Genomic DNA, 26,752 nt, shown 5'->3' with positions numbered 1-26,752 from the left:
AACTATACATTGTGTACATGTAACCACCAAGCCCTCTGCGATTAGGCGAACCTGTGCTGAAACTGAAGAACAAGCATGATCGCCGGCGTTTTCCATGGCCGGTTTCGTGTATTCGAGCAGGTGGGGGAGATGTTAGCGTAATTAACCAAAAATCTTGTTCTTGAAATACAGTTCTGTGGTTTTTTTTTCTCAAACTTGTATTGAACTATATATACAATGACTATATGACAGATCAAAATCACTCTTGAAATAATACATTGTGTACATGTAACCACTAATCCCTCTGCGATTAGGCGAATCCTGTGCTAAAAATGAAGAACAAGCATGAATGCCGGCGTTTCCGATGGCCGGAAAAAGAATTTGTGTTGCATTCCTCCAACTATAAAGGGTGTTAGTGAAGCCTAATGTCAGCAAGTTAAACCGAGAGGAGAACTAATCCGGTTTCGTGTATTCGAGCAGCATGTGTGGTGACCGGTAAATCTTCACCAGTGTCCAGTATAAGACCTCTTCAACTCCAAGCTCACCCTCTGCTCTTGCAGCATATATGTCCTCACAAATGGCTATCAACCTATACATCAAGAAAAAAACATACAGAAACCATGTCAAACAAACCGACCATGTAAGGGCATGTTTGGAAGTGCTTTTAGATAAGCAAAAGCGCTTGTAAAAGTGATTCTGGGTTATTAAAGATATCAACGTGATTCTAACAAAAACACTTCTGATAAAAGGAAGGACCAGTTTTTATGAAGTTGTGTTTACCTATCACAGGAAGGAAGGTTCTCATAGGGGATTCTCATTCGTAAGTCAGAACATTGAAGTCTGATGAAGCGGCCAACGGCAAGAACAAATGTTAAGTAGAGACCCCAAATGCTGAACTTGCTAAGGGTGTCACCAAGAATACCCTCTGAATAGCACACCCGAAAATGAAGAATAAAAGCAATTTTAGCCGAAAATATGAGTTAGTAAGCCAGAAAACGAACATAAGAAATGACACATGATGCTTTTGGTAAACTTACGTGGCGGTGTTTCCTCAGATACGATGATGGCCATCGGTCCTGTCAAACCTCCACATCCATTGATATCTGATGAATTGGTGTCACGGAAGGACCACCACTCATAATTTGCACGATTCAAAACAAGGTCCGCGTTAACAAAATTATCCTGTAAATTAATTGCAACTGCTATAAAGATTACTGCAGAAACACAACAGCAAGAAGCAGATATGTAGTACTCAAATTAGTAAGACATGTACATGCAAGAAAGGGTACCTCTAGTTCCAACGGTCTGACATCACCAGAACCAGCACGGAAGTATCTTGGATAAATGTTGTACATCCTAAAGCTGTTAATGGAGCCGTTGAGAACTTTTTGGACATCTGATTGTTTCGGAAGATCCTGAGACTCCAAACTTCTTTCATATTTCACAGTTTCCTTGCCTTTGGGCCTGTCCCTGGAAAGTACCCAAGTGAAAGATATATCCATGTTGGGATCCCAATCAAGGGACCGAATGAATCTGGTTTGAACTACATCGGGAATAAGCCACAAAGTACTAGCATCAGATTCGCAACATATCAACTGGACATCTTTCTTATTATAGGTATCCAAGTAACCTTCAGGGTCAAGATTAACATCAAAGTCGAGTTTGTCCCATTGGAGCTTTTCACAGAGGGTGGTTTGATACAGGGTCAATCTTCCACTCGCTGTCTTAATGTCAACCTGAACACTGGCATCTTTGATGGGATTTTCAATGTTCGTCGGGTTACCACTGCTGTACATCTGCGAGGAGCAAAGGAGTTTTTGATGCATGGTTCAGAAATGCAACCAACCGTTTCTTCTACTCGATAGTAAACTTATAATTAAAGCACATGTGAGGATGTCTACTTGTTTGTGTGTGCCAGATCACCTGAGCAAAACCATCTACTTTATGAACTTATGATACAAATATCATTTGGTAATCAGTATCTGTGTGGCGAATGTTACTTACCAGCATTGGAGCCCAAATAACACAAATCAATATGAAAAACAGACATATCCCGTTGCAACATTTGGTCATTTTCGTTTGCTTTTCTCCTTGTTTGTGTGTTGCTCTATTCAAGACTGCATCACATTTGACAAGGTACAAGCTTGCATGTATGTCCTCCAGCTAAACAGAAAGCCATAGTTACACTGTAAGCAATCAAATGATGGCCTGACAAAGGTATTTATAGGGAGAATAAGATAGACTAGCTTTGGTGGTTCTTACAAATCTAACCATCCCATTAATTTCAACACACAGTGTGATTCCACTCTTTTAGTTTTCTGTATAAATTATTCATTTCCATCCAATGATGATAGCAATATCAATAAACGAACACAGTAATGAGAACTGACGGTACTCCAATGATAATTCAGTGCATAGTTCTCAACACTTGAAGTTTTATGCAAGATTAAGCATGGTGGAATGTTGCAGATAGATTAAGAAACTTACTTTCAGCCAATCATACATGGTCAAAGATGTGGTTGTGCATGACCAATCAAGTGCACATCTCAGTTCATAAAGGAAAGGCAGAGCGCGATATAGTCGATATCCCAAATAATTAATTCTTGAAATCTCACTAGTCAAAAACTGCAGGTACAAAGTGCCTTTATGAGGAATTCCATGTCGGAGTTGTATAGCCTGCAGTGCTAAAGAAACTGCTTTCGCAAGAAATATAGCACGGAGTGCTAATCTTCCAGCATGGTGGGAAGGCTCCATGTTCCAAGCATACTCTGTTACTGAATATGTGAAGAGGATGAGGTTGAAAAGGTAGAAAATCACTTTTCCGGTGGCAAATGAACAGAGATAGATTATACGGTCAAGCACAATCAAGAAAAAGATAATCTGCACGAAAAATCATTTAACCTTTTAGCAATTTAGATAATATTATACATTTCAGTCTTATTAACCATAAAATGAAATAAATTCATGGACTGATAGGGAAACAGTGCAATAAATTCCTCCACCATAGTTTCGGTATAGTAAGCCAAGAACAAAAGATGAGTTATTTAACTTCAAACTTGTAACCCCATGCTTTTTGCAATAGATCTTAAAGTACTTGATTTTTCACTACTAAAGCATGACAGAAAATGATGAAAAATAACTAACCATTAAGATGAATACAAACTCTTTCGGAAACTGATCTTCAAGCTGATACACGTCAAGAAATTCGCTGTTATTTTTTCTGACGGATTGGTAGAATATGGCGACTAAAAAGAAAACAGTCAGATCGGCACCAAATACATATGCATACACATCAATGTCCCTTTTGCCTCCTCCAATTACAGAGAGTATAGGGTATGGGAATCCTATTTCTTCAACAAACCCAGCATCCTGTGCTTTAAGAATTTCCTTTGCAACATCAGCTGCTGGAGTAAGTGACTTGTACCATTCTATCGAATCACCACACTCTGTCATGGGAGAGGCATATACCACCTCAAAAACAGCCAAGGCTACATTTTCATTTTCTTGACTCCTTTCAATGCTTTGGACATGCACCCTGCTAGCGAAAGGGCAGAGATTAGGGTTTTTCTCCTTGCACCTTTCATCATGAATGATTTTAAGCAATTGATTTACTCCAGACTCAATCTTTTCTGGCTGAATCCCGTCCTCTGGCCATGAGCGCACATCCATAGACACCTGAACAAAGTAAGGAGGGGAATCTGCTCCATGTGTCAGTGAATTCCAGTACCTAAAGAAGCTTCTGATTATCGATTTAATTGCATTTTCCATTATTTGCAGAAACTTCTTTGTTTTCTGACTCCAGCTATAGCTGATAGGAATATCTTTTCCATGCAAAGCACTCCTCCTATAGAAGTCGAAGTCTGTAGACGACATCCACTCACCATCTTTTGCGGTTATAGAGCTCTGTAAGAGGGTAAATACGTAGACAAGAAAGAGAGGTAATGAACTGACCACAAAAGAAGATGTGATTTTATGTTCAGGAAATCCCCACTCGCGAAGCAAGTCTGAAGTAACACTAAAAGCCCAGTGCTGGATGATAATCTGGTACAGATACTGAAGCAAAATATAGATTTCTGTGTAAATCAGCATAACAACCCAGAAGATGTAACTTGGACGGGAATTTACACATAGTGCGTACAAGAATAAAGCCGCCAGATACACCATAGAAAGCAAACTGAAGTTCCACAAAAAGACAAGGATAAAACAACAATAACACACAATATCATTGTTGGATCGCATTTGGGACCATATGTGACGGAGGATCCTTCCTAACTGCAGACTTGTTGCATCAGAACTCGTGTCAGACTGCAGGGAAGATGAACGGTCAAAGGACACTTTAACTTTCTGGCTCTCCATCTCATCATACACCCCATCCTCAACAGAAGAGTGCTCATTGACATCAAACTCATGATCAATGTTCAAAAAGCTTACAAGGTTGTTAACTGCCTGATTTCCAATCGACTGTACCTGGGAAACACCATCACCTAGCAGAGATATTAGTGGGCTTTCCTTCCCTTTCCCTTTAACTTTGTCCTTTTCTGAAGAAGTGAAAAATACGCCATCAGCAACATCATCTTCAACTTCAGTGATCTCACTGTTCAGAGATTCTATTGAATCTCTCGCACACTCCATCCCTGTTGGATTTTCCATATTCACTGGTGCAGGAGATTCATGCAATTCACAAGGATATAATGAATCCTCTCTAAGTATCTGCTCCTTTTTCAGTTGTAATCCTTCTTTATCAGAGGTCCCCCAATCGTTGTTCAAGTTAAGAGAAATATTCCTCCTCCTTCTCAGGCCTTCACTGACAGGAGGAGAGTCACCGCAATCAGTAACCGAGTTTGTGCTGTGGAGTTGGGTTTGCAGGTTGAGCATCTCTGACTTCATTTTCTCCACTTGCAGGTTACGCTGGTGTTTCTTCTCCTCAGATTCACGAATATGTTTTAACTGTGCAGTTTTCCATGCAGCTTTCTTTTCTTGCTCACGCACAATGGCACCAATTTGCTCGGCTTCAAGATATCGAGAAACATAATCAAACTCTGGGGAGGAGAACATATAGGACTGAAGTGATACCAGCATAAAAATGATAATCTCAACAAGAGCCGATCTTGCAGTAATCCGAAATCCATAGTCATACTTATAAAATCCAATCATCTCAAATACGTAATCTACTGTCTCACACTTTCCAGCACAAGACTCCCCCACAAAAGGAGATTGATATGCAAGAGAAAGAACAATAAGCGCAAAATTGTATATGCGCAAGAACTTGAATATCTTGTTCCTCTTCTTTAAGATTTCAAGTCTCACCCGAAAGAAAACCAGTGCAAAAGCAAGATAACCAAGGTGCAGAATGTCATACTCAATTGTTCCAGTAATCAAAACCAATGCTAGCACAAGATCCAACAGATGACAGTAGCAGTAAAGCCTCAGGTAGTCAAAGAAGGTCCACATGCTTTTGGTTTCAAAAGAGAGGTCTCTCCACACAAACAAATTTTTACGTTGAGATACCATTTGTCGGTAAGTAGATGACACCGAGAATCCGGACAATTGATCAGCACGAAGTTTGAAACAAGCAAGCATGAAGACGGCAAAATAGCTGATAAGCATACGCGGATCATCGACAATAAGTCCTAGCATAAGTGGTACACATTGTTATAATTTAAGGGAATAAATTGATCTACATAACAACTGAAACATAAAAGAAAACAAGATATAAGGTCAGAGAAAGAAAAACTAATTCGTCTTAAAACATGTCTAACAATGGGCCAATAATCCATATCAATTTTCTGCAACACTCCCCAATTCAGCAAACTAAAGAAATTTAGTATGCACGTGTATGTTTATGTGTGTACCCGTGCACACCTATGTGTGTATGCATCAGATGGCTAAGAGAGTAATACCTAACCAGCAGTACTTGCAGTAACTGAAATACATGGTTGAGCTTTTCCAGCAATCATGGCACTGTGCAATCATCTCATCAGGTTGATTTCGAGTCCACATACTCCTCCAGATGGCAAAATACTCAAGGATGAGAATGGATGCAAACAGGAAAACTAATATGCGCCATAGTTTACGGATACTCTGCCGATTCAAAATAATGCAAGTAGCAAGTAACGCAATGTATACCATAGAAATGGCATTCAATAAAGCAAAGCTTGCAAGAAGCAATGCAATCATGTTTATCTCAAGACCAAAGAGGTTAAACATATTCTCCATCCAGAATTTCAAATAGATTTTAGCGATAAGCTTCTGTGTGTCAAATCTCTCCTTTCTCAAGGCAAGAATCCGCTTCTTGTTCCACTTATGACTCTCTTTGGTGCTGCCCCAAATGTACCCAAATGAATATTTATTACTGCTACCCTCAGAACCTCCTGCTCTAGGGGACACATGGTTAGGTGATTGCGATGAACCAGGGGAAAAAAAGGGCCATGATTGGCTTCTAACCCCTTCTCGTTTCACTGAAATGGCTTCAGAATCTGTCGATGGCTTGTTATCCTCCCTTGGGATGGAACCATTGATATTGGCATCTTCTGTTGAGACAAACAATGGACAAGGCTCTTCCCACTTTCCATTGTTTAGGATAGTACTTGGCATCTTTTTCAACCAGCGAAAAACATTATATTGAAGAGTGCATGCAGCAATCACCAGAACTTTTCCTCTCAGGCCAGATTCTAGACCCCAAAAGCCTGGTTTAAATACACGGAAACCCAAAAAAAGGGAAATATAAGACTGCTTTTGTCCAGGAAACATTGCAGCCTGTCTACCCCACATCTGAAAAAGGTACTCAGACGTTACTAGGAATCCTGTGTAAACCAAGAATGATTTAGATGGGAAATGTGAAGCTTTAGGTAAAGTTGAACACAGGACAAGGCCAAGTAGATAAAAGAAGCCAAAGGCACTTATTGGAGATAAAGATGCATAGAATACTGCAATAAACAAGATCTTGTTGCTGTGCCAAATGACAAACCGCCTTACAAACCCAAGCACTCCAAATTCTAACACATGGACATCATCTGACCTGTTATAACTGCTCTGCCTTCTCTCGTAGCTATAAAGTTGCATCACAATCAACACTGCTAGGGATTCCCAAATATTTTTCAAACATGAAGCTTCTGAGTTATAGCCTAGATAAAAATAAAGGTCTATGAACTTGGACAACCAAATCTCAATGCTCAGGAAACTGCTCAAGCTATACATAAAGATAAACACCATAATTGCATATGCTTTCAATGGGAACCAAAGGCGTTTTTTTGTTCTCTCGACAAGTTGTCTTCCAATGATCCAAACAAGGAGAAGGAATATGTATCCAAATGATACATAATTGGGCCTCACCAAGTATACGGTAAGGAGAATCGTTAGAAAGGCAATGTAGGTTCCACATGATCTGTACACAGATAAAAACTTCTGCCCAATTGCACTGAGGAATAATGCGATTCTTCTCTCTGGAAAGAGAGAACACATCAGAAAATATAAATGTCAACAGTAATTAAAGGGAGAGTACCAGCGGTAGCAGAAAAAGGTCTGCATTGGGTCAACATCAAGCATATATGGTCCTAAAATACAAGGTTGATTGTAGACACCTTGATTCATAAAACCAAAAACATATAATTTGGATAAGGAAACCTACAATATCTAGTTTCGATTAGTTTTATTGGATCTGTTTCCATTTCATCAAATATTCATTGCACACTTCACCATATGCCTTTGTAGCATTCCAAAGTATATTATCAAATAACTAGGTAGGCATTCACTAGATTATCACTTGGGACAAATTGAGAAGGTTCAGACCAAATTTCAAATTCTGCAATCATCAGAGACCAGATTGGCCCAATTCACCAAAATAATAAATAAATATAGCAAGGATGAATATACCATAAGAAGGATTATCATGTCTGTACTGAATGGCTGAGGACGCATACACTGACAACAAAACTGATTTATTCAGACCAGCTTTCAAAATGCTAAATCCAAATGGACGGCTAGGTGTATGCTGCACAATTGCTGAGAACGAAAATAGCATTTCAAAACCATGGTTATGAATTGCACAGAAGCAAGCAAGCAAAGCTATTTGCAAAAAGTCCCAAGAGCTTTCATGTTGAACAAGACCTGCACCATTTACAGAAAAGATAAATCACTAGACATTTAATTTTTCCTTTGGCAGCGGTTTCTGACATAAAGCATAATCAAAGTCTCATATGAAAGAACAGTTGCATACCTAATTGTGATAAGATTTCTGCACTCAAAGAGCCTTTTTGCTCCAAAGTATCAGAGATCGGATTAATCTGAATGATATACAATAGCGCAAAGTGAACCTCACATAGGAGAATCAAAGACTTGCGCATCTTTCTGCTAATGTTGTGGCTCAAAAGATATATCAAAAAGAATATCACTGAATCACAGGTCAAAACATAAAACTAATTAGAAAATTGTGCTACGGTGTAAATTAAGCATTAATTTCATGATTACAAGATAAAAAAATAAGAATGAACAAAGGGCAGCTTGCTAAGTTTCTTTTTGCTAACAGTCAATTTCATGAGTTAAATTTTAGACACATACCATATACAGCATGGATGAAACCAGGTTTCATGGCAATGAGCAATATCAGTGCCAGCATGATAGCTCGAGAGCTTTTGCGCAGTCCCCAAGCAATTGTGGCCACTATCAATACCTTGGTCTCTCCCTCGCCTATGATAAAGGATATAACAGTATTACATATATGAAGGAAGATAGAATCAGAAATGGCCTAAGTATATGTGCAAATTAAAATCAATGGTACAAATCTGCATGAGCGTGGAGAAAAAGACTAGGCAAACATATAACTGAACCCCCCACCACCACAAAAAGGAAACAACGAGAGTTACCAGTTATTCAATCAATTGGTTTGATATTGTGTATCTCAATACCTTCTGCAGTACTGTTGTCATTCGAAGATTGTCCATCCTCATCAGACAACCAAAGGAAAACCGAGTTGTTCACAAGATTACCCAAGGCAACCAATATTCCAAGACAAAATTGTGCAAGCAGAAAGAATCCAGGTATGGGATAATGCCACAACCCAATCATCTCCCATATGTCCATGTTCTGAACATGTAACCAAAACAGTCAACTTCCAACCATTTTCTGTTAAATGCAGATATGAAACATCACTGGAAAGAGAGTACTACCTTTCCGATTTTCCGATTCAAGAATGCAAATGCTACATTGAAAATATATGTGCTAGCAGCCCACAGGAGAATGAAGACAAGAAGCAGCCCATTCAGTCTATGCAAACGGAATAAGGAAGGGAAGACATATATGATGTAGCCAACATATGCAAGTAGCCCAAATGCGCAAATGCTTGCAAAGTGAAAACTCCAAAAAGAAAGAGCAAACAAGGAAACCTGCCAAATTCACCACAAATACCAATTAATATAACTAAACTGAAAGGAATATAGATCTTGGAACAACAATTTCAGCCAGATGCAAGTAAACGAAAAACTGGAAGCTCAAAAGTCAAAAATGTCACAACCCAGTGTTCCTCCAACACTCACTTTACATGGATCTGCAAAACGTTATTATACAAACCCTAAACAAGTCCCTCACCAACTCAAACTAAAGAACTCAAGCATTCAATAACATTGACAAAAGAGATATGAAGTAATTGCAAAACTACCAAATACCAATTGGTTCAAATTTCCTCTAAACTCAGTTTTATTTTTCAGTTTCTAGATTTTTGTGCATGAAAAAGACGCCAATACTTTATTTGTATTATCATCAGTTCATCATCGTACTTGCCTTTGTCCTATTCGTATGAGGTTACACAATATCTCCTATTAAGTCAATGTATTTTAATATTTTTGTGCTACTTCTGTCCAGTCACCAGTGTTAGCCACTTAATTTCCAACCTGACCACTTTATCTACCTAAACTTTTTAAATTTCCAGTAAATCTTAATTAATGCAACAAATACTTTATCTAAAGTTTCCAAGTCCAAAATTTAGGAGAAAAAGGAGCATATCCATATTATTACAATGAGTTTGTTTTGAAAACCAAAAAATAGCAACAAGAAATTTTTTCTCACTGGATTGGAAAAACATGAAAACTAAAAGAACACTTCAGTATGGCAAGTAAGACTCCTACATGATGGTTCGAACTAAATAGATACCTAATGCCCCATGCATTAAATTCAAGCACTGAAATTCACAACTACCTCATCTTCTCCTTCAAAAAGATGGCATGAATGGGTCAATTCAGCCTCAATAAGCATCATAATGTTGTTCAGTCAAGAAGAAGAAAGTACAGGAATACATACCGGGAAACCATATGTGAAGAAGTTGATACTAAAGGTCCGGAAAACCGCTCCCGTCAATAAAACATTTGTATGCCTCACACCAGATCTGAAAACAACAAACAATTACTTAAGCTGCACGCATATACACAGATAATGATACAGGCTCCAACAGAGAGAAGTAGCCAGTTACACTGGATACACCAAACAAACTGTAGTTATGCAATAATTGAAGGTAATACAAAACATCAGAACAGATAAGAAGATATTGTTGGTTTGGATGCAAAGCATTTTATGCTGGCATATACATAGAGTCTGTGAAAGTTGGCCTCAATGATCAACTAAAGCTATATCTAGATACTAATCAACAGTGTGACTGATGGGTTATCGTCACACTCTCCTTGACAATCTCAATCTTTGTTTTTTTTCACAAGAAAAAATTGAAAGAAATTGGTAGGCTTGATGAAGAGTCCCCCTGCAGTCTACTAAAGCTTTTATCTTGACATTTTTTAATGTGCTACCAGAAAACTACAGGCTCTTTTTCTTTTACTTACAAGGAGAAGATTCTAAGAAACTGAACTCGTTTGTTGGGTTGGATTACTCTAATTTCATCTACCATGTTCTTTAAAAATTTCTAGCCTCTGATATGGGTTGCAGCTTTAGTACGATTGGCTCCAAACTTTCTATATGTTGTTAAATGATCCCAACATTATCATGTTCTAATCTTATATCCAACAAATGGTCTTACTTTTACACGTACTTATCCTGCTACATATCATGTTCTATTTGAAACTTTGATCCAGCAAGATCAAAGATTTGGACTTAGAGTACGAAGACAGAGGTCTTCCTCCCTCTGTGTTAGAACTTAGAACAAAATCAAATAATAAACTTATACGCATTGAAGGCAATGATTAAAGGAGACAGCATACTGTAAACCAGAGGAAAAGATGTTACAACATCCAAGAATATTACCTAGATTCACGAATAAAAAATGAATGCTTCGAGGGAAGAAGTTGCTCCATCAAGTTGTTTTCTTTCATGGATAAAATACAATCCATTTCCTCTAGATCACATTTAACATAGGATAGCTGCATTAGAAGGAAGAAAATGTAAAGAGAAAAACCACAAGAAGTACGCACTGAAGCACTTATGTTATAAAGTACAATGGATGACATATACGTTTGATAAGTAATATGGGATTGGTGCACCTATCACACATTTTAGCCATATCACAACTTTGAACTATAGTTTACACTTTCAAACACAAATTATTTCATTTTAAACCTGCAGAACCTACACTGTAGATAAGCTGAAATCACTGGTTTTCAAGTATCCTACCACATAAACTGATTTGAACTTGTAGAAGACATAAAACAAAGGGGAGTGTTAGCAACCTTCTCACTTCTACTCATGCCATGTGTATTCCACTAGCACAAAACTAAAATTTTAATTACTTTTTGGTTGACAAACTAAAAATTTAATTACTTTATGGTTGACAAACTAAAATCTTAATAATACTAACAAAGGAAGAAAAATAGTGGGATTTTGACATGATCAAAATTTTAGGTTTGAGTGCTGGTGGAGTGCACGTGGCATGAGAAGAAGTGAGAAGGTTGCTAACATACATATCATGATGCAGAAAGTAAAAGAGAGTGCTTACCATGGTGTAGAAAAGTAAAAGAGAGCAGCTCGAACAAACTTCAGTCCAGTCAGAATGTAAAGTTATTTTGAACAGACCAATGAACTTAGCTACCCATTGTAGCATATCCGGAAACTCCACAGGGAGCTGATACACATAAAGCAAGACAATGTTGAAGCCTGCATACAAGTGAAAAGGCTTCCACCACCTTCAAACCCATAGGTGCAACCATGAGCAACAGAAGCGAAACTAACTACAGCAGAGGTGTACATAGATACATAGATAGATATATGGATGGTAAGAGAGTGTGTGTGTGAGAGAGAGAGACAGAGAGAGAGGCAACAATATCATCCAGTAATGAATGATGGATTACAAGGAAATCACCTGAAAAGTCCTAGAAAATTGCTTGTCAAAGACCAATCTACAAGACCAATGCAGCTCCCAATAAAAAAGGGTAGAGAAACCCATGAAGGATGGCTAATTCCGACAACCAACTGAATGGCAGGCAACAGCAACAAGACAGCAACCCTAAGATGAGAACCTTCCAGAAGGAACAACGAAATAATTCCAAATCAGTTGTTACTTTTGTATGATTAATCTGGTATCTTCAACTTAATCAACTCATAACTAAGATTGCACACAGGCATGTATATGTCATTTTAACATATGATTAATAAGGTGAACAAATCAATTGCTAAAAGCATCTTTAAAAATTTGCAAGAACATCATCCCAAGAGAAAATCAAATGCATAACAAGAACCGTATCGAAGATTTATACATTAGAATTGGATTCTTTATGTATATAATGTTATATGGCTTGATAGGACAAATCATAGAAAAAAACCGAAGAGACAAAAAAAAATCAGGCAATTAATTACTTACAAATTAATCGTTCAACGGCTGATGAGAAACGACCCCAACATGAATCGCATGATGAAACAAGACCAAATCTGTTTCCATACAAATCAACTAATGCAACAGCAACTACTGATAGTTGTAAGAGTAAAAAATATAGCACGAAAGGAGATTTCCATGACTGCAATCTGCAAAAGCACACACAAAACGCTGTTTAAATGTATGCGTATAAAATAAAGCGATGTGAGATTAAATAGAAACAAAGCAAATTCTTACATCATGAATCCAATAAGATTTGCCCACCAAGCATCTACTCCGCTCCATTTATTTCCCTCAATAGCCCATATAACAAGATATATCACTTGAGAAAAAATAACAAATAAAGAAAATATAACAATGATCCATGACAATAAAAGCTGCCTTCCGAGATGAAATCCTACAAAAAGAAAAACACTGTCAGAAGTAGTAAAGTTCAATTATATAAGTAATTCCAGCATTTAGGATAATAAGAAGCAGCATGTAAAATACCAAAATCATTTTTCTTTTCTCTCATAAATTGCAATGATAACACCAAATTCTGCACGAATCCAATAAAACCCAAGGTTCGACATTGAGTGAGATCTTACATAAAACTCGAGCGGATCTCCAAAAATTCATGTTCTTTTGTTGTTTAAAAGAAGTTCACACCACTTATGCATAAACTTGGCATCTAAGTGGGTGGACATAGCTACTCAGGAAAACCAAATCTGAGCACTCACAGATGCATAGCTAAAGGAATCATGACAATTATATTTTAAACAGTAGTCGAGCTTAGATCATCTCACAATTCACATTGTTTTCGGGGAAAATCAAAGAACTTTAGCTACTCTCTTGTACATAGCCATAACAAGAAAACCCCTTGCATATGAGACATTACATGTGAACCCACTAACAAGAAAGTAGTAATCCATAAGCACATCTTGCACATAGTTTTCTAGTATCTCACAAATACATTTTCACTTGGTACCATGTCTACCTAAATTCATTCGAAACGTCAAAACCAAGCTTGAAAACTCACAGAGCAGCTAGCTTACCTAGTTTTGGTGCATTAAATAGAATAAGAAGAAACGCTATCAAATCGACAAGAGAGAGCACGCTCCAGTTGATAACACCAGCTGCAAGAAAAAAGATGGTAACTTTTAAGAGTTGCAATTAACTTTCTACGAAAACATTGGCAAAAAACAAAGGCATTGGCTTTTGAATTTGAATACCAGTTAGCAGCAGCAGAGGCAACACGAAACCACCAAGAAGTCTCCCCATTAGAGGCCCTTAAAACACCAAACCAATCACTTCAACTCCGAGAATCCATCAATGGGTTTTCGTTCAAATTCACGAAAACCCGTTTCCCAAAACCTTCAAATTTCCTCAGAAAACTCCCAATTTCCTCAGAAACTCCCAATTCGAATAAAAAAAAAAAGAGAGAAACTTGGCTGTTAGCTTTCTTCTCTGTTTGGCACACGATAACGGAACAAAACAGAAAATAGGTACGTTATTCCTCCAAAATTCGCGGCAACTCAAACAACCGTAAACAATCGTTCAAACTCCAAAGTAATAATTAATCTCTGGAGCTCCGGTAACTACCAGTCTCCCAAGTCGGAGCTGCAGGTCAGACATTTTATGAGATTGGCAAACAAGGAGCTTTCAGAAAAGAAATTAAAAAAAAATATATATATATTTAGGACAAGGATTGTCTGTCCTCTTGTTACCGTGTTCTTTTGCACGGTTACGATTAAGTTATGGTAATATTTTATATTATTATTTATTTTTATTTTATTATCTATATAAAAAATATTAACGTGACTTAATCGTGATCATACAAAAAAGCACGAAAACAAGGAAGGCAGACAATTCTTATCCATCCATATATGGGAATTGCTTAAGGGGAGGGATCCCCATTTTTTCAAAAAAATGGGGACACACTCCTCACCGTTGGATTTGACTTAAATGAAATCATGTGATTGAGATTCTATGGCCTGTGTTTTAATCTCAATCACACAATTTCATTAAAGTCAATCTAACGGTGGGGAGCGTGTTCCCATTTTTTCAAAAAAAATGGGGATCCCTCCCCTTAAGCTCTCTGCCATATATATATATATATATATTGCAGCCTGCAAGGGAGTGGTAGGTGGATTTCGCGCGGAAAGAAGTGGAGTCGTACAAGTGTTCGTTTTCTGTTTGGGCTCAACTGTACTCTGCATTATCCCAGATGTTTTTAACTGGCCCCACTTATATTGGGCCATAGCCATGAATATAATAAATCTTTACCGTACACATATTTATCAAAATGGTTCATCATTGGACAAATGCACACGAATATTGATAGCTGCTGTTGTTTGCCTATTTAAACTTAAAGGTAACAGTTGTTTAAATAAAGAGAGTTTTAACAAAATACTTCTCATGGTTATTTTTAACGAAAAATCACATTTTTACTTTTAACTGTCAATATTCACTATATCTTTAAAAATGACTTTTCATTAAAAGGAAAGTTTTTTTAGACTTTTCGTTAATTTTCCTTTAAATGAGAGTTTTAACAAAACACTTTTAGTACTAGTTGTAGGTACAAATGGTTAACTATTTGTAATATAACGATATGTGCAAGTTTCTCAACATATAACATTGTACCATTAGCAAGAAAAGAGAACAATAGTGGTATACTCATATCATATAAACCACCACGGATGATTTAGTAGTTGGGGAAGAATTTCAAGCACGTATTTTACGAGACACATTATAAGTTCGATTCTTGACACTGATGAATCACACGATAATGGTCTTAAGAGGCTAAAATGTTTATGTGAGTCTTCTTGCTCCTGAAAAAGGTGGTATGTCAGTGGTTAAGTCACCAGCTGGTCCATTTTTAATAAAACATACTCGTATCATGTAAGTTGCTAGTTAGTTGTTCAATGATGATTGAATAACGTGGGCTGAGGCCCAAATGCTGGCTCCGTCCAACGTCTCTTCTTCCCTGCCTCAAATTTCTTATCTCCCTCTGTTTTTCCTGTGTCTCCATTTTCTTCTTGAATTCTCAGTAAAAATCTCATCAGCGGAGAGAGTGTTCAAACATGAACACATTAACTTCAACCACTCTCTGCAACTTCCAAGTTTCAAGATATCCGTTCACCGTTTCGAACCCGAGAAACGTTTCACCCTGCAATTCTCCCTTTCCCACCAAAATTTTCTTCAGACTTTATGCCAATGCCAATGAGCTCGATGCTCCGGCAGCAGTGGAGGAACCAAAGCAAGAGCCAGAAGAAGCTGAGCCACCGGAAGCCGGAAAGTCCTCCACTTTCTCTGCTGCTGCTTCTCCACTCGACAAGGACCTCAAAAAGGTTGGATTTTTATAGCTTTTATGTTCATCGAGGTCTCCTGAATTGCAATTTATATGACTTTATTTCCAAATTTTCTTGTGAATTGTGAAATTGGGTAGTGAGTCATTGAGAGTGTGAATCCCACATCGAGAAAAAGCGTCCTATGCTCATGTTGTAACGTGGTATCAAAGCAAGCTATTCGCAAGCACATATTTTTCGGTTGAGTTGAAGAATGTAAAGTCCCATGTCGGAAACTTAACAAAATAAATTACAACAAACAATGTTCCGCTACTGATAGCATCGAAGCCTTTTGCATAAAATTCCACACCTTACAGAGTTGAGTCACTGGAAATTTGCAAGAAGTTATATTGGAGTTAGTTTGTGTGCTTTGGTGAGCCTAATGTAGGATTATGAATCGATTTGAGTTGAATTTGGTGCTCGATTTGAGTAGAATTCGACGCGGTTAGATGGAGCTGTAAGCACTGATCAAAAAGCTCTCCTCAAAAGAACCTCATAATTTTCTGCAGTCTGCAGCACTACAAAGACAAGCTTTTTGCTTCTTGCACTAATGAATTGGATGAAACTTGTTGATGCACAAAACCGGAGGAGTCTTGGAACAACGTAAATCCGACCGTGAATCTACAAGAAAGTAAAGAACACAAGATGTATTGTGGTTCACCCTAATGTTTGGGCTACGTCTACACTGATGTTGATATTAGCTCACTCTGAATGGTGAATATACAAGAAGGCTAGATGCAGTGTGCTCTCTAGCCTATTTTCTCTTTAGCCCATTTTCTGTGGCCTAAGCCTTGCCCTCAATCTTGGCCTCTCCAAATGAGGAGGGTGATGAGTCATTTTATAGAATAAGAGCTCCTCACTTATTACATATTTGCCCCTTCATTTATTATATAATTACATTTGAGTCTCCCGAGTATTTATACGAGATCTAAATACGGAGGCTCTAAGTATGGTACAAACAAAACTTAAAGCCAAAAATCAATGCTGATTTCTACCTGAAAAAGCATTTCACTTGTAGCTGATTACCAAAAACATGAACAAATTAATAAACTAGTAGAAGAAGGTAATAGAATTGTATCGACGTCTCCTTAACATCAAATCTGCAATGAAAGTAATCTACATTGGAGAATAGTCTGATTTCGACTATCTTTCCGAGCATAGCTTACCTAACCAGATGGATGTTGAGAGTATGAATCCCATGTCGGAGAAAGAAGGGACCTTGCATGTGAGTTGGTATGATTGCATCATCACACGCCCCAACTTTCTTCAACCGGATGGATTCCTTTTTGTTTAGCATATCCACCCAGTGTAATGATAGACCATTTTTCTCAGATAGAAAACTATTATGTAATCAATTTCTCACAACGTTATGGTTCCATTTTTTGCAACAGGTTGTTCAGAAGACTGCTGCAACCTTTGCACCAAGGGCTTCCACAGCTTCCAAAAACCCCGCTGTGCCCGGTAGTACCCTCTACACTGTTTTCGAGGTTCAAGCCTATGCCTCCATGCTGCTAGGTGGAGTTCTGTCATTCAATCTCATCTTCCCATCGAACGAACCAGACATATGGAGATTAATGGGAATGTGGTCCATTTGGATGTTTAGTAAGTTATCCACTCTAAATTTACCTCCAAAGTTTCCTGCTGTAGTAAAGATGTACTGAACAAAGAATTTAACTTTCTAATTTTGCAGCAATTCCTTCACTGCGTGCACGAGACTGCTCGAAAAATGAGAAGGAAGCTCTAAACTATCTCTTCCTCCTCGTCCCGTTACTCAATGTTACAATCCCATTCTTTGTGAAGTCCTTTGCTGTCGTTTGGTCTGCTGATACCGTAGCCTTTTTCGCCATGTATGCGTGGAAGGTGTGTGATCGGAGATTCAGATGCTCGAATTGGGCATTCCTTTTTATAATTTGTGATGTTTCTCTGCTAATATAGCTAGTAACATGCAGTCTGTTTCTACAGCTTGGGTGGCTAGAAAGAAAAGACTAGGAATCGAAGTTGCTTGCTCGTTTCAAATCAATTGATAGGCACATGATCTATATCAAGTTTCTCAATGCTGATGGCTTGAAAGTACAACAAGAGCTTGTACGTTTACACGAAAAAAATGGTGCTTGCCTCACTTGCAGTCTGCAGGAGCCAAAACCATCGTTGATTTTTGGGAAATGTCGCGAAAATGGATGCATTCGTTCATGTTCAGGCGATATTGTTTATGTAGGATGAATATTGACAAGTGAAAATATAGTTGAACAAAGTAATGCAATGATACATTTGTACATATAAATACTGAATCGTTTCCTTGTGTTCTTACTTCTATTCGTGATACCTTTTTAACTTTCCTTTTATTTCTCTTTAATTTCGTTCTACATTTCTTGAATCTCAACAGTTACTGCATCAATTCGCTCCCTCATCCTCACTAGAAATGTGTTCCGCTTGAGTTCGCGGTCAAAAGCAAGATGAATTTGGTGTTTAAATAGAGAAACTCATAAATTTACCCCATCAACAACGAAAATCCATGGCTGAACTAACAAAATGCCCAATCAATGGAACCAAAATTTCAGTACAAAATTTGAATCATCATCAATCTGTTTGTTTTACAAAATTTGAATGAAAATTTCGGTACTTGATTACATGAAGATCATTTTATACATAATCGTCATCGCTATCATCATCGTACTCAGAACCTGAATCGTCGCTCCTTGGTTCTGTGAGCGTATTCATATCAAATGATGGCAAGGATTCCATCTCCTCCATGTCAATGGTGTCGTAGTCCATCCGTTGTGCAAACTTTTCATCAGAGCAATTGAGAAGCCATCCAAGGGAGCATTTCAACGCTTTCTTTGAAACCATCTTATGTCTTGGTTTTATAGTCGATTCTAGACCATAAGTAAAGAATGCTGGGAAAGCAACCAAGTCATCCAAAGGCCTTTGTATCTCCGTTTGAAAGAAATCAAAGCTGAGTTTCATGATGTCCAGATTCAAGGCAAGCAACTGGGGACACCCGACAACCATCTTCCTCACTTGCTCCAAGGAAAATCCACAATTCTTAAGGAAATCAGCATGCTTCATCATAGGTCTATCACTGAGGCTAACAACTTGAGGCATCTTCTCAACAACTCTGCCAAAGTCCTCGGGATCCAAATCAATTACCGACTTGATCAAACTTTGTTGACTGAGAAGCTTAGGCTTGAGATCAATTCCTATGATCTCAGGATACTGTGCCACTACAGACGCAAGTGATTCTTCTCGAACACAAAACTCCAAAAGGGATTGAATATTCGGTTTCACTCTCTCCTCCAATCCAAACCCAAGGATGTGAGGACGCTTCTCTATCAGTCTAGCCACACCTAGTCTAGGAATACCCAGCTTTTCGAGAAACTCAACAAAAGGCTTGATCACCCTACCTACACGCATCCCTAAAATCTCAGGGTATCTAGTTAAAACTCCACCAATCTCCCTTCTTGCGACCCCAATTCCAACTAAATAAGCCACCGAAGTGCTCATGGTCCCCTCGAGCTTGAATCCCAGCACTTCTGGATATTTCTCAAGAACCTGAGGAATGTCATCAGGTTTGATATCCATTCCTTGAAGATACTTGACCACCGGTGAAAGGTCAATAACAACACTAGCATGCAGGACTTGTGGATATCTTCTCAAGAACTCTGTGAATGTGGATTTCCTAACACCCAACTTCCCAAGATAATCGAGCACAGGAATCATGTTTTTCTTCACACTACAGCCTAGAACAAGTGGATAGTTGTTAATGTCTTCGATTGTAAGTCCCAGATTGTGAAGAAAATCCACACGTTCCCTCATAACTTCGACTGTAACAGGAAGCTCCAATCCATCAAGCTCATCAGGGACAATACCAATTCCTCGCAAGAAATCATAAACCCGGGCACGAATTTCCATCCTTTCATTCTTCATCTCTAACAGACTAGGACGACTATATAAGGATGAAGAACCTCTATCCCTCCTACCTATAAGACTGGTGTTTGTCTTTGAAACCGATGAACCCTTATAACTGGTTGCTGACCTTCTACCAGAAACAGAATACTGACACCTTGTTATCAACCCTATCAACTTCTCTCGATTGCAAAGCGTCGATATAGAAGTGAATTGGGGCTTAAGAGATGTAAGCGCCGGTAATTCTGAATGCACAAGCAAAAAGCTGGGTTTCGTAACACCAGCATTGCATCTGATCTTCATACTTCCAGATTCAAAACTACCAACCCGCCTGCGAAAAACGAAAGGCTCAACTCAATTACATAGTAGTACCAATGCAGAGAACAACATGATAATCTTGTTCATCAAGGCACATCTACTAATACAAGAAGATAATAACAGTGAGTTATCATAGGCAAAAATTACTCAAATCTACTAATCCAACATGATAATCTTTTTATTTTCTTACTTTCTAATGACGGACTCACAAATTCTAATGAAATACAGCAACCAAAAGACGGTTAATTTTCATTTCTGAGACAAATTTATACAAAAATACATAAAAAGAATACAAATTTCTACAAAAATACATAAAAAGAATACAAATTTCTATAAAAACACATAAAAAGAATACAAATTTCATATCTTAGGCACCGAAGAAAATTTGGGTTCTACCATTCACACCCAAAAATACATAAAACGTAGAGTTTAGCTTCTTTCAGTAGGAAAAGCCGAACTGCAGAAAGTTTAGCTACTTTCAAAAGCAGATAGTAAAAAGCCACTCAGTACACAAAGTTGCAGAGAAGGAAGAAGAGAAAACTCAATTATCCATTTCTCGTATTATCTCCATTGTCGTCAGTGAAATGCTCGTTAACTTGAACAAAGTTACAGAGAAGAAGAAGAAGAAGAAGCTGACCTGTTCGTGGAGTTGGCTCAGGCTGAGAATTGCTTAAGCTTCTTATCCAGAGAGCCGCTAAGATCAACCCATCAATGGCAGACAGCTCAGTCGAGCAGCAGCTGGGCACACACTCTCGTCTCCTCCTCCGGCGAAAGCTTAAACCTTTTGCAAGAGGATTTGGTCTTGGACTCTTGTGTGCCTTATCCCTCATAAAAGTGCTTTTGGGCCTAATAGTGCTTTTGGGCCTGCGGCAACCCAACAAAAAGTAAATTAGAGAATAAACTTGGCACTCTTCATGAAAGGATCAGAGAAAGTAGAAGTTGTGGAAGGAGCGAGAAAATGGCAGGGCCTTCTTCGCTTACTATCTTCTTCTTCAGCTTACTGTTCTTCTCTGCAGTATCTGAAGCTTCCAAATGCTCACTCAAACGTAACAGGTCCTTCTTAATCTTTCTTGAATTTACACAATTCGTGCTTCAAATCTCATTTTTTTTCATCAAAGAGTGTTAGTAGTTGTTTTCTTGATCATTGGTTTATGGTTAATGAGCGTTTGATTCATGATTAATGTCTCTAATAGTGTTTGACTCTGTATTATCTGGGAATTTTGAGACTGTCCATGTGGTGAAATCTTCCACTTTTTTATATCCTTCGGATTGTGGGCAATATGCTTGTTAATGATATAGATTAAGCTAATTAGCTATTAATTGCTAGCGTATATGAGTTTGTTTGGAAGTCCATTTAGAATGGCTGAAAGCGTTTTTGGTGTTTGGACCCAAATCTTAATAAAAATGCAAGTGAATAATGGAAAAACACATCAAGTGCTTTAGGAACCCAAAAACATTTCCTTTAAAAGCGTTTTCAATCATTTTAAAAGCACTTCCAAACGAGCTCTATGTTAATGGTTAATGAGCATTTGATTCATAATTAATGTCTCTAATGGTGTTTGGTTCTGTTTTCTTCCCTTCTTGAACTTGATGTTTTGGTTCCACTCTCTTATATCCTTCGGATTGTGGGTAATATGCTTAATAATGATATGGATTAAGCTAATTAATTAACTATTATATTGCTTAAAATGTAAATGTTGGATGCAGGATTACCTCTAGTAAGAAATATCAGTGAGCTTCCACAGAATAACTATGGAAGGGCAGGTTTGGCACACACAACTGTTGCTGGTTCACTCTTGCATGGGTTGAAAGAGGTATATCCGTTCCACCATTTGCTCGAGAATTTACTGTTCTTGTGATCTTAGTGGCGTAGAGGACTATAGTCTACACTATTTGATTTGCACAATGACCTCAAGCAAGATTTCACTGAAAGTTGTTCGATAATATACTCGTGTGTATGCGCTGTCATCTTAAACCGTCTATGTCTTAAACTTCTTGTCCTTCGATGTGCCTTGGACATTGTAGATCTTACTTTGCGATGAACAAGTTTGAATTCGAGAATTTTTTTGGGGGGACATGATATATGATACAATTATTGGGTTCACAGGTTGAGGTTTGGCTACAAACATTTGCTCCAGGATCAGGCACACCAATACACAGGCATTCTTGTGAAGAAGTTTTCGTTGTCCTAAAGGGAAGTGGAACTCTCTACCTTGCACTGAGCTCACACGAGAAGTTCCCTGGAAAGCCCCAAGAGTTCTCTGTCTTTGCAAATAGCACTTTTCACATACCTGTTAACAATGCTCACCGGGTAAACCTAAGCATTCTACACTTAATATGTTTTATTCTTCTCCGATAGGCAATTCACAACTTACTCGTTGCTTTGCAGGTCCGGAATACAAATGAACACGAGGATTTGCAAGTGCTTGTCACCATATCCCGTCCGTCAGTTAAAGTGTATGCAATCTACCTTCTTTCATCTTCTATGTTTAATCTCATCTATTACTTCTTCAACTTCAGTCCGATATCAAATAGAGCACCATGATATGCAGATGCATTCTTTCGCATTCTCATGCCAGGTTATTTGTTTCTTCTTTTTCGGATTGTAAGGAACGGTGAATGATACTTCCACCCTTGGTTTCAACTTTCAGGTTCATATATGAGGACTGGTTCATGCCGCACACTGCAGCAAAGTTAAAGTACCCCTACTATTGGGACGAAGAATGCCTCGAAGTTGAATCACCGCCAAAGGATGAGCTATGATATCTTACAGCTCGTTTGGATGTGCTTTTAAAATGATTGAAAGCGTTTTTTGTGAAAATGTCGCATACAAAAAAGCCCCTATATTTTCTCTAAAAACGCTTTCAGTCATTTTAAAAATACATCCAAACAAGCCTTTAAAAACGTCGCATACAACCGTTGTAAATCATCTGGTCTTGTTATCATTCGAAAGACACAGAGATTGTAGATCTTAAAGTTTTCAGATACACATTGTCTGTACTTTGTAGCAGATTTTCTCAAATGTTAATCTCAATGTACATTTACAAGCAGTCATGCATTTTTGTATCCTGATGATGATAGCAAGCAAGGTTTTGCAATTTGCAAAATGGCAAGTAATTGGGATGAAAGACTGATGAAAGTAGGGACGCAATGAGATTTCAAACGATAAAATTTCTGTTTAATGATACAAAGGTATAAGACGCGAAGAGATGAGAAGCGGATTACAGGAACAAGTCCTCTTGACTACAGATTACATAAGTTAGACAACAAATCGTTACTTCTTTTTAGTCATGCTTCGTCGCACAGCCTCCTTTTCTGCAACCAGAACACAAAACTCTGCGCCGAGCATTTCATGTATAGCAACATTTATAGAACTGCTCAAGTCTACCGTCTCCATGATCACTTCTACGGTAATACTGAAGCCTAATGTAGACAATGCGCGGATAGCATTTGCAGTTCTGCATATGTTCTCTCTTGTCTGTTGCGTAGTGTAGTTTTTCTCCTGATCTTCGGGACTAATGGAATTTTTATCGGCTTTGGTATCATGTTGTTGAGACTTGTGATCTACTAGCATATCGTCAGTAACTTCAACATGTTCACCAACCCAGATGAAACCATTACAGCCGAGTATCAGGTCAATGCCATAGTTTTCTAGATGATGGAAGTGCTGCTTTCGTCGTTTCACTAGATAAGAAGGAACTGTGAGCAACTGACCCCTTCCAAGCTGCAAAGCAGGTTACAATCATTGTGAGAAATACTAACAAATAAAGGATAACGCCTGAACAAAATGTTCAGAAGCATCCTTCTAAAAGTTAACGAATTATATAGAAGACAAACCTTTCCATACTTCTGACTTCTTGCTTGGAGATGTAAACCATCATGTTGGAAACCACGAACTTCAGCCTGGAAAAGGGCAAGTGTTTGTAACAATGGATCAAGTCTTAATTTGTTTCTTTTTCCTATTCAATTAGGCCGGTAATACGTGTTACATGACTTACACAAATGACATCATTCTCTTCAAAAATGCTGCGCATGTTGAGTTCATCCAGGGCAGTTCGGCGCCTCTAGCAATTGAAAGAGTGAAACTTAAATGAGGGATTGTAACGCTAAATTTACAGTAGTGGAAAATCCAAATTGAATCCGAACATGTTTCTATTTCAAGAGTGGATGGCGGAAATACGCGACTTCTATTGAAAAGGGGTTCAAATTATCTAAATAAATAGAATATAATGAATCAAAGGGTTCTGTAGAGTTCAAATTGATAAACAAAAATTCAAACAAAGAAAATCTAGATCATCTAACAGATTTATATACAGCTATATGAATCCATAGAACAGAATTCCGCGCTGTGTGTCAAATACGTCCAACTGTAAAATTGGCATTCCCTTGTTCCAGTTAGCATTCTACTGAACGACGAACCAGTTAGCATTCTTCTTGAAAGTGTTTTACACCACTCCGAATCACTTATTTAGCAACACTACGAATTACATATCTGGTAAAAGAAACTTATCGCTACTGATGCATGCTGCCAACTTGGGCTAACAGTTATACCTGTATGCCGTCAGGTAAGTTCATCGAAGAAAGCATCAACACTGCATCATGGCTATAGTTTATCTCCACTCTCCAACGCTTCGGAGCAACCTAAACCATAATTCATCACAAGATCACAAAAAAGACTCATAAAACCAAACGTTTCTCAACAGAGAAAGCAAATCATCAATAATCGAACTTTCGATAAAATTAATCGAATTGTAGTTCAGCATTCCTGTTTTCACCTCAATAACACGCCCCACTATGATATCTCCAACCTCTGGTTTGTACCTACCGTAATTTATTTTCAAAAATTCCATAAGCACCAAATGATCAAAATTTCAACAAAAATTAACTAAAAACAAAAAAAATTAAACACTTAATTAGTAAGTACCTGGCCCTTAAAGAACGCACATAAACCAGCTTATTGACTCTCTCGACGACGCCGCAAACCGTCGCAACAACTTCCCCATTGACCTCAGAGGTCCCATGTCCCCTGAATTCACAAAAATCCGAGATACCCATAAATTATTTTACACTTAGAAAAAATTTGAAGAAAACCCAGGTCGAAAATCCCAAAATCAGAGCATTCTAGAGAGAGAGAGAGAGAGAGAGAGAGAGAAAGAGAGGTACTTGAGAAGGCCGTCTTCGTAGTTAACGGGGATGGAATCGGCGACGGTGACGGAAGCGTTGGAATTGGCCTTTGAAGCCAAAGACTCGAGCTTTTCGAGAGCTCTATGTAGCCGGACCTTCTGGGTTTGGTTCAGCGAAAGCTGTAAATCTTTCATCTTTCTCGCTGTGGAAGAGAGAGAGAGAGAGAGGGAGGGAGAGAGAGAGAGAGAAGGGAGAAAAACCCTGAACCCTAGCCTGAGTTCTTAGATCATTGCATGGATTTTGGAAGCAATGAATGGGGCTAACATTTTTAAGGCCCATTTAAAAAAAAGGAAGTTTTAAATAAATATTTTCGGTACTATTTATTTTAATGAAAAATAATATTTTTACTTTAAAAGTCACTTCTGATACTATTTATTTACAACATATTTTTTTTATTTTGATTAAAACTTAAAATTTTCAAATCATTTTCATTAATTTTTCTTTTAAAAAATGATGAAAATAAGCCCACATTAGAGCAACTCCACCCATGGAGCCTTTCCCTGGCAATCCACTATTGAATCCACCATTTTGAACAGTAACTGCCTTTAATGAATAGTAACTGCCATTAATGAACAGTAATTGCCATTTGCATCTCCACCCTTGGAGCCCTTTCCCTGGCAATAAGCAATAAAATATTAGTTTTTTTTGTTTGTTTAAATAATACAAAATAAAATTATTTGTAATTTCGGATAAGATTTTTTAAATCGTTCTCGTTGCGCCACGTGTCATTTTATAAAAAAAACAATTATTTAGCGATGGATTTCGATAAGATTTTTATCCAATGTTATCGTGCCACGTGTCGTTATCTTTTGAGAATCTTTGACGATAGATTTTTACAAATTTTTTTTCAGATTTTTTACAATTTTTTCCATTTTTTTTAAAATTTTTTTTCCAATAATTAATTTCTGCCGTTGGATTTAAAAAAATTTGAATTCCAACACTCCAGATTGTGCCACGTGTCACAACAGTAACTTTTCTTAATTTTAAAACTATTTTTTCTTTATTTATAAAGCATATTAATATCGACCGTTGATCTCAGATCGAACGGTTGATATTAAATCAGATTTTTTTTATTTTTTTTGCCATTGAGATCCAACGGTCCAAATGAAGGAGCCGTTGAGATCAAACGGACCGTGGGAAGCCACGTGGCTTCCCAACGGTAACTGTGAAAGGCTGAAAAGTTGACTGTTTTTTCTGAAAAGCTGTCCGGCGACGCGCCCCCACGCGCGAGTGGGGTGCACGC

The 26,752-nt window shown here is 37.9% G+C and overlaps 5 protein-coding genes across 9 annotated transcripts; 2 read left to right on the top strand and 3 right to left on the bottom strand.

The window, feature by feature from the left end:
• Window positions 1-154: 154 nt before the first annotated feature.
• Window positions 155-14,413, bottom strand: LOC126589508 (piezo-type mechanosensitive ion channel homolog). Of its 3 annotated transcripts, XM_050254815.1 has the most exons (21): window positions 13,990-14,413; window positions 13,813-13,893; window positions 13,016-13,175; window positions 12,767-12,927; window positions 12,269-12,425; window positions 11,906-12,092; window positions 11,218-11,333; window positions 10,270-10,354; window positions 9,144-9,359; window positions 8,883-9,060; window positions 8,536-8,664; window positions 8,195-8,368; window positions 7,852-8,085; window positions 5,880-7,421; window positions 3,124-5,609; window positions 2,467-2,859; window positions 1,984-2,142; window positions 1,269-1,775; window positions 1,017-1,161; window positions 760-904; window positions 155-568 (listed from the first exon to the last, which is right to left on the bottom strand). In XM_050254815.1, the coding sequence occupies exons 1-21, from the start codon at window positions 14,036-14,038 to the stop codon at window positions 433-435; spliced, it is 7,440 nt and encodes a 2,479-aa protein (XP_050110772.1). In that variant the 5' UTR covers window positions 14,039-14,413; the 3' UTR covers window positions 155-432. The 3 variants fall into 3 exon arrangements, with proteins under 3 accessions (XP_050110772.1, XP_050110774.1, XP_050110775.1); XM_050254817.1 differs by lacking the exons at window positions 13,016-13,175; window positions 13,813-13,893; window positions 13,990-14,413 and having other exon boundaries at window positions 11,906-12,031; window positions 12,767-12,915; XM_050254818.1 differs by lacking the exons at window positions 12,767-12,927; window positions 13,016-13,175; window positions 13,813-13,893; window positions 13,990-14,413 and having other exon boundaries at window positions 11,906-12,063; window positions 12,269-12,417.
• A 1,304-nt stretch (window positions 14,414-15,717) lies between these two features.
• Window positions 15,718-18,411, top strand: LOC126589794 (protein RESISTANCE TO PHYTOPHTHORA 1, chloroplastic-like). 2 transcript variants are annotated; one of them, XM_050255191.1, is made up of 4 exons: window positions 15,718-16,107; window positions 17,496-17,706; window positions 17,795-17,964; window positions 18,054-18,411. In XM_050255191.1, exons 1-4 carry the CDS (start codon window positions 15,841-15,843, stop codon window positions 18,126-18,128), a joined length of 723 nt encoding a protein of 240 aa, XP_050111148.1. In that variant the 5' UTR covers window positions 15,718-15,840; the 3' UTR covers window positions 18,129-18,411. The 2 variants fall into 2 exon arrangements, with proteins under 2 accessions (XP_050111148.1, XP_050111149.1); XM_050255192.1 differs by having other exon boundaries at window positions 15,721-16,107; window positions 18,067-18,411.
• Window positions 18,412-18,645: 234 nt separating this feature from the next.
• Window positions 18,646-21,130, bottom strand: LOC126589792 (transcription termination factor MTERF4, chloroplastic-like). Its single transcript, XM_050255189.1, has 2 exons — window positions 20,963-21,130; window positions 18,646-20,338 (listed from the first exon to the last, which is right to left on the bottom strand). The coding sequence occupies exon 2, from the start codon at window positions 20,308-20,310 to the stop codon at window positions 18,745-18,747; it is 1,566 nt and encodes a 521-aa protein (XP_050111146.1). The 5' UTR covers window positions 20,311-20,338; window positions 20,963-21,130; the 3' UTR covers window positions 18,646-18,744.
• Window positions 21,131-21,223: 93 nt separating this feature from the next.
• Window positions 21,224-23,375, top strand: LOC126589795 (auxin-binding protein T85-like). Of its 2 annotated transcripts, none has more exons than XM_050255193.1 (5): window positions 21,224-21,378; window positions 22,033-22,139; window positions 22,433-22,636; window positions 22,715-22,782; window positions 22,977-23,375. In XM_050255193.1, exons 1-5 carry the CDS (start codon window positions 21,240-21,242, stop codon window positions 23,086-23,088), a joined length of 630 nt encoding a protein of 209 aa, XP_050111150.1. In that variant the 5' UTR covers window positions 21,224-21,239; the 3' UTR covers window positions 23,089-23,375. The 2 variants fall into 2 exon arrangements, with proteins under 2 accessions (XP_050111150.1, XP_050111151.1); XM_050255194.1 differs by having other exon boundaries at window positions 21,227-21,371.
• An 81-nt stretch (window positions 23,376-23,456) lies between these two features.
• LOC126589793 (exosome complex component RRP4 homolog) lies at window positions 23,457-25,760 on the bottom strand. Its single transcript, XM_050255190.1, has 7 exons — window positions 25,489-25,760; window positions 25,250-25,351; window positions 25,101-25,146; window positions 24,877-24,966; window positions 24,324-24,389; window positions 24,163-24,228; window positions 23,457-24,049 (listed from the first exon to the last, which is right to left on the bottom strand). The coding sequence occupies exons 1-7, from the start codon at window positions 25,641-25,643 to the stop codon at window positions 23,600-23,602; spliced, it is 975 nt and encodes a 324-aa protein (XP_050111147.1). The 5' UTR covers window positions 25,644-25,760; the 3' UTR covers window positions 23,457-23,599.
• Window positions 25,761-26,752: the final 992 nt, after the last annotated feature.

The sequence above is a fragment of the Malus sylvestris genome, chromosome 11 (assembly GCF_916048215.2).
Source record: "Malus sylvestris chromosome 11, drMalSylv7.2, whole genome shotgun sequence".
In the NCBI taxonomy this organism is placed as follows: domain Eukaryota; kingdom Viridiplantae; phylum Streptophyta; class Magnoliopsida; order Rosales; family Rosaceae; genus Malus; species Malus sylvestris.
Note: the sequence above shows the minus strand (reverse complement) of the source record. Positions and strands in the feature narration are given on the sequence as shown.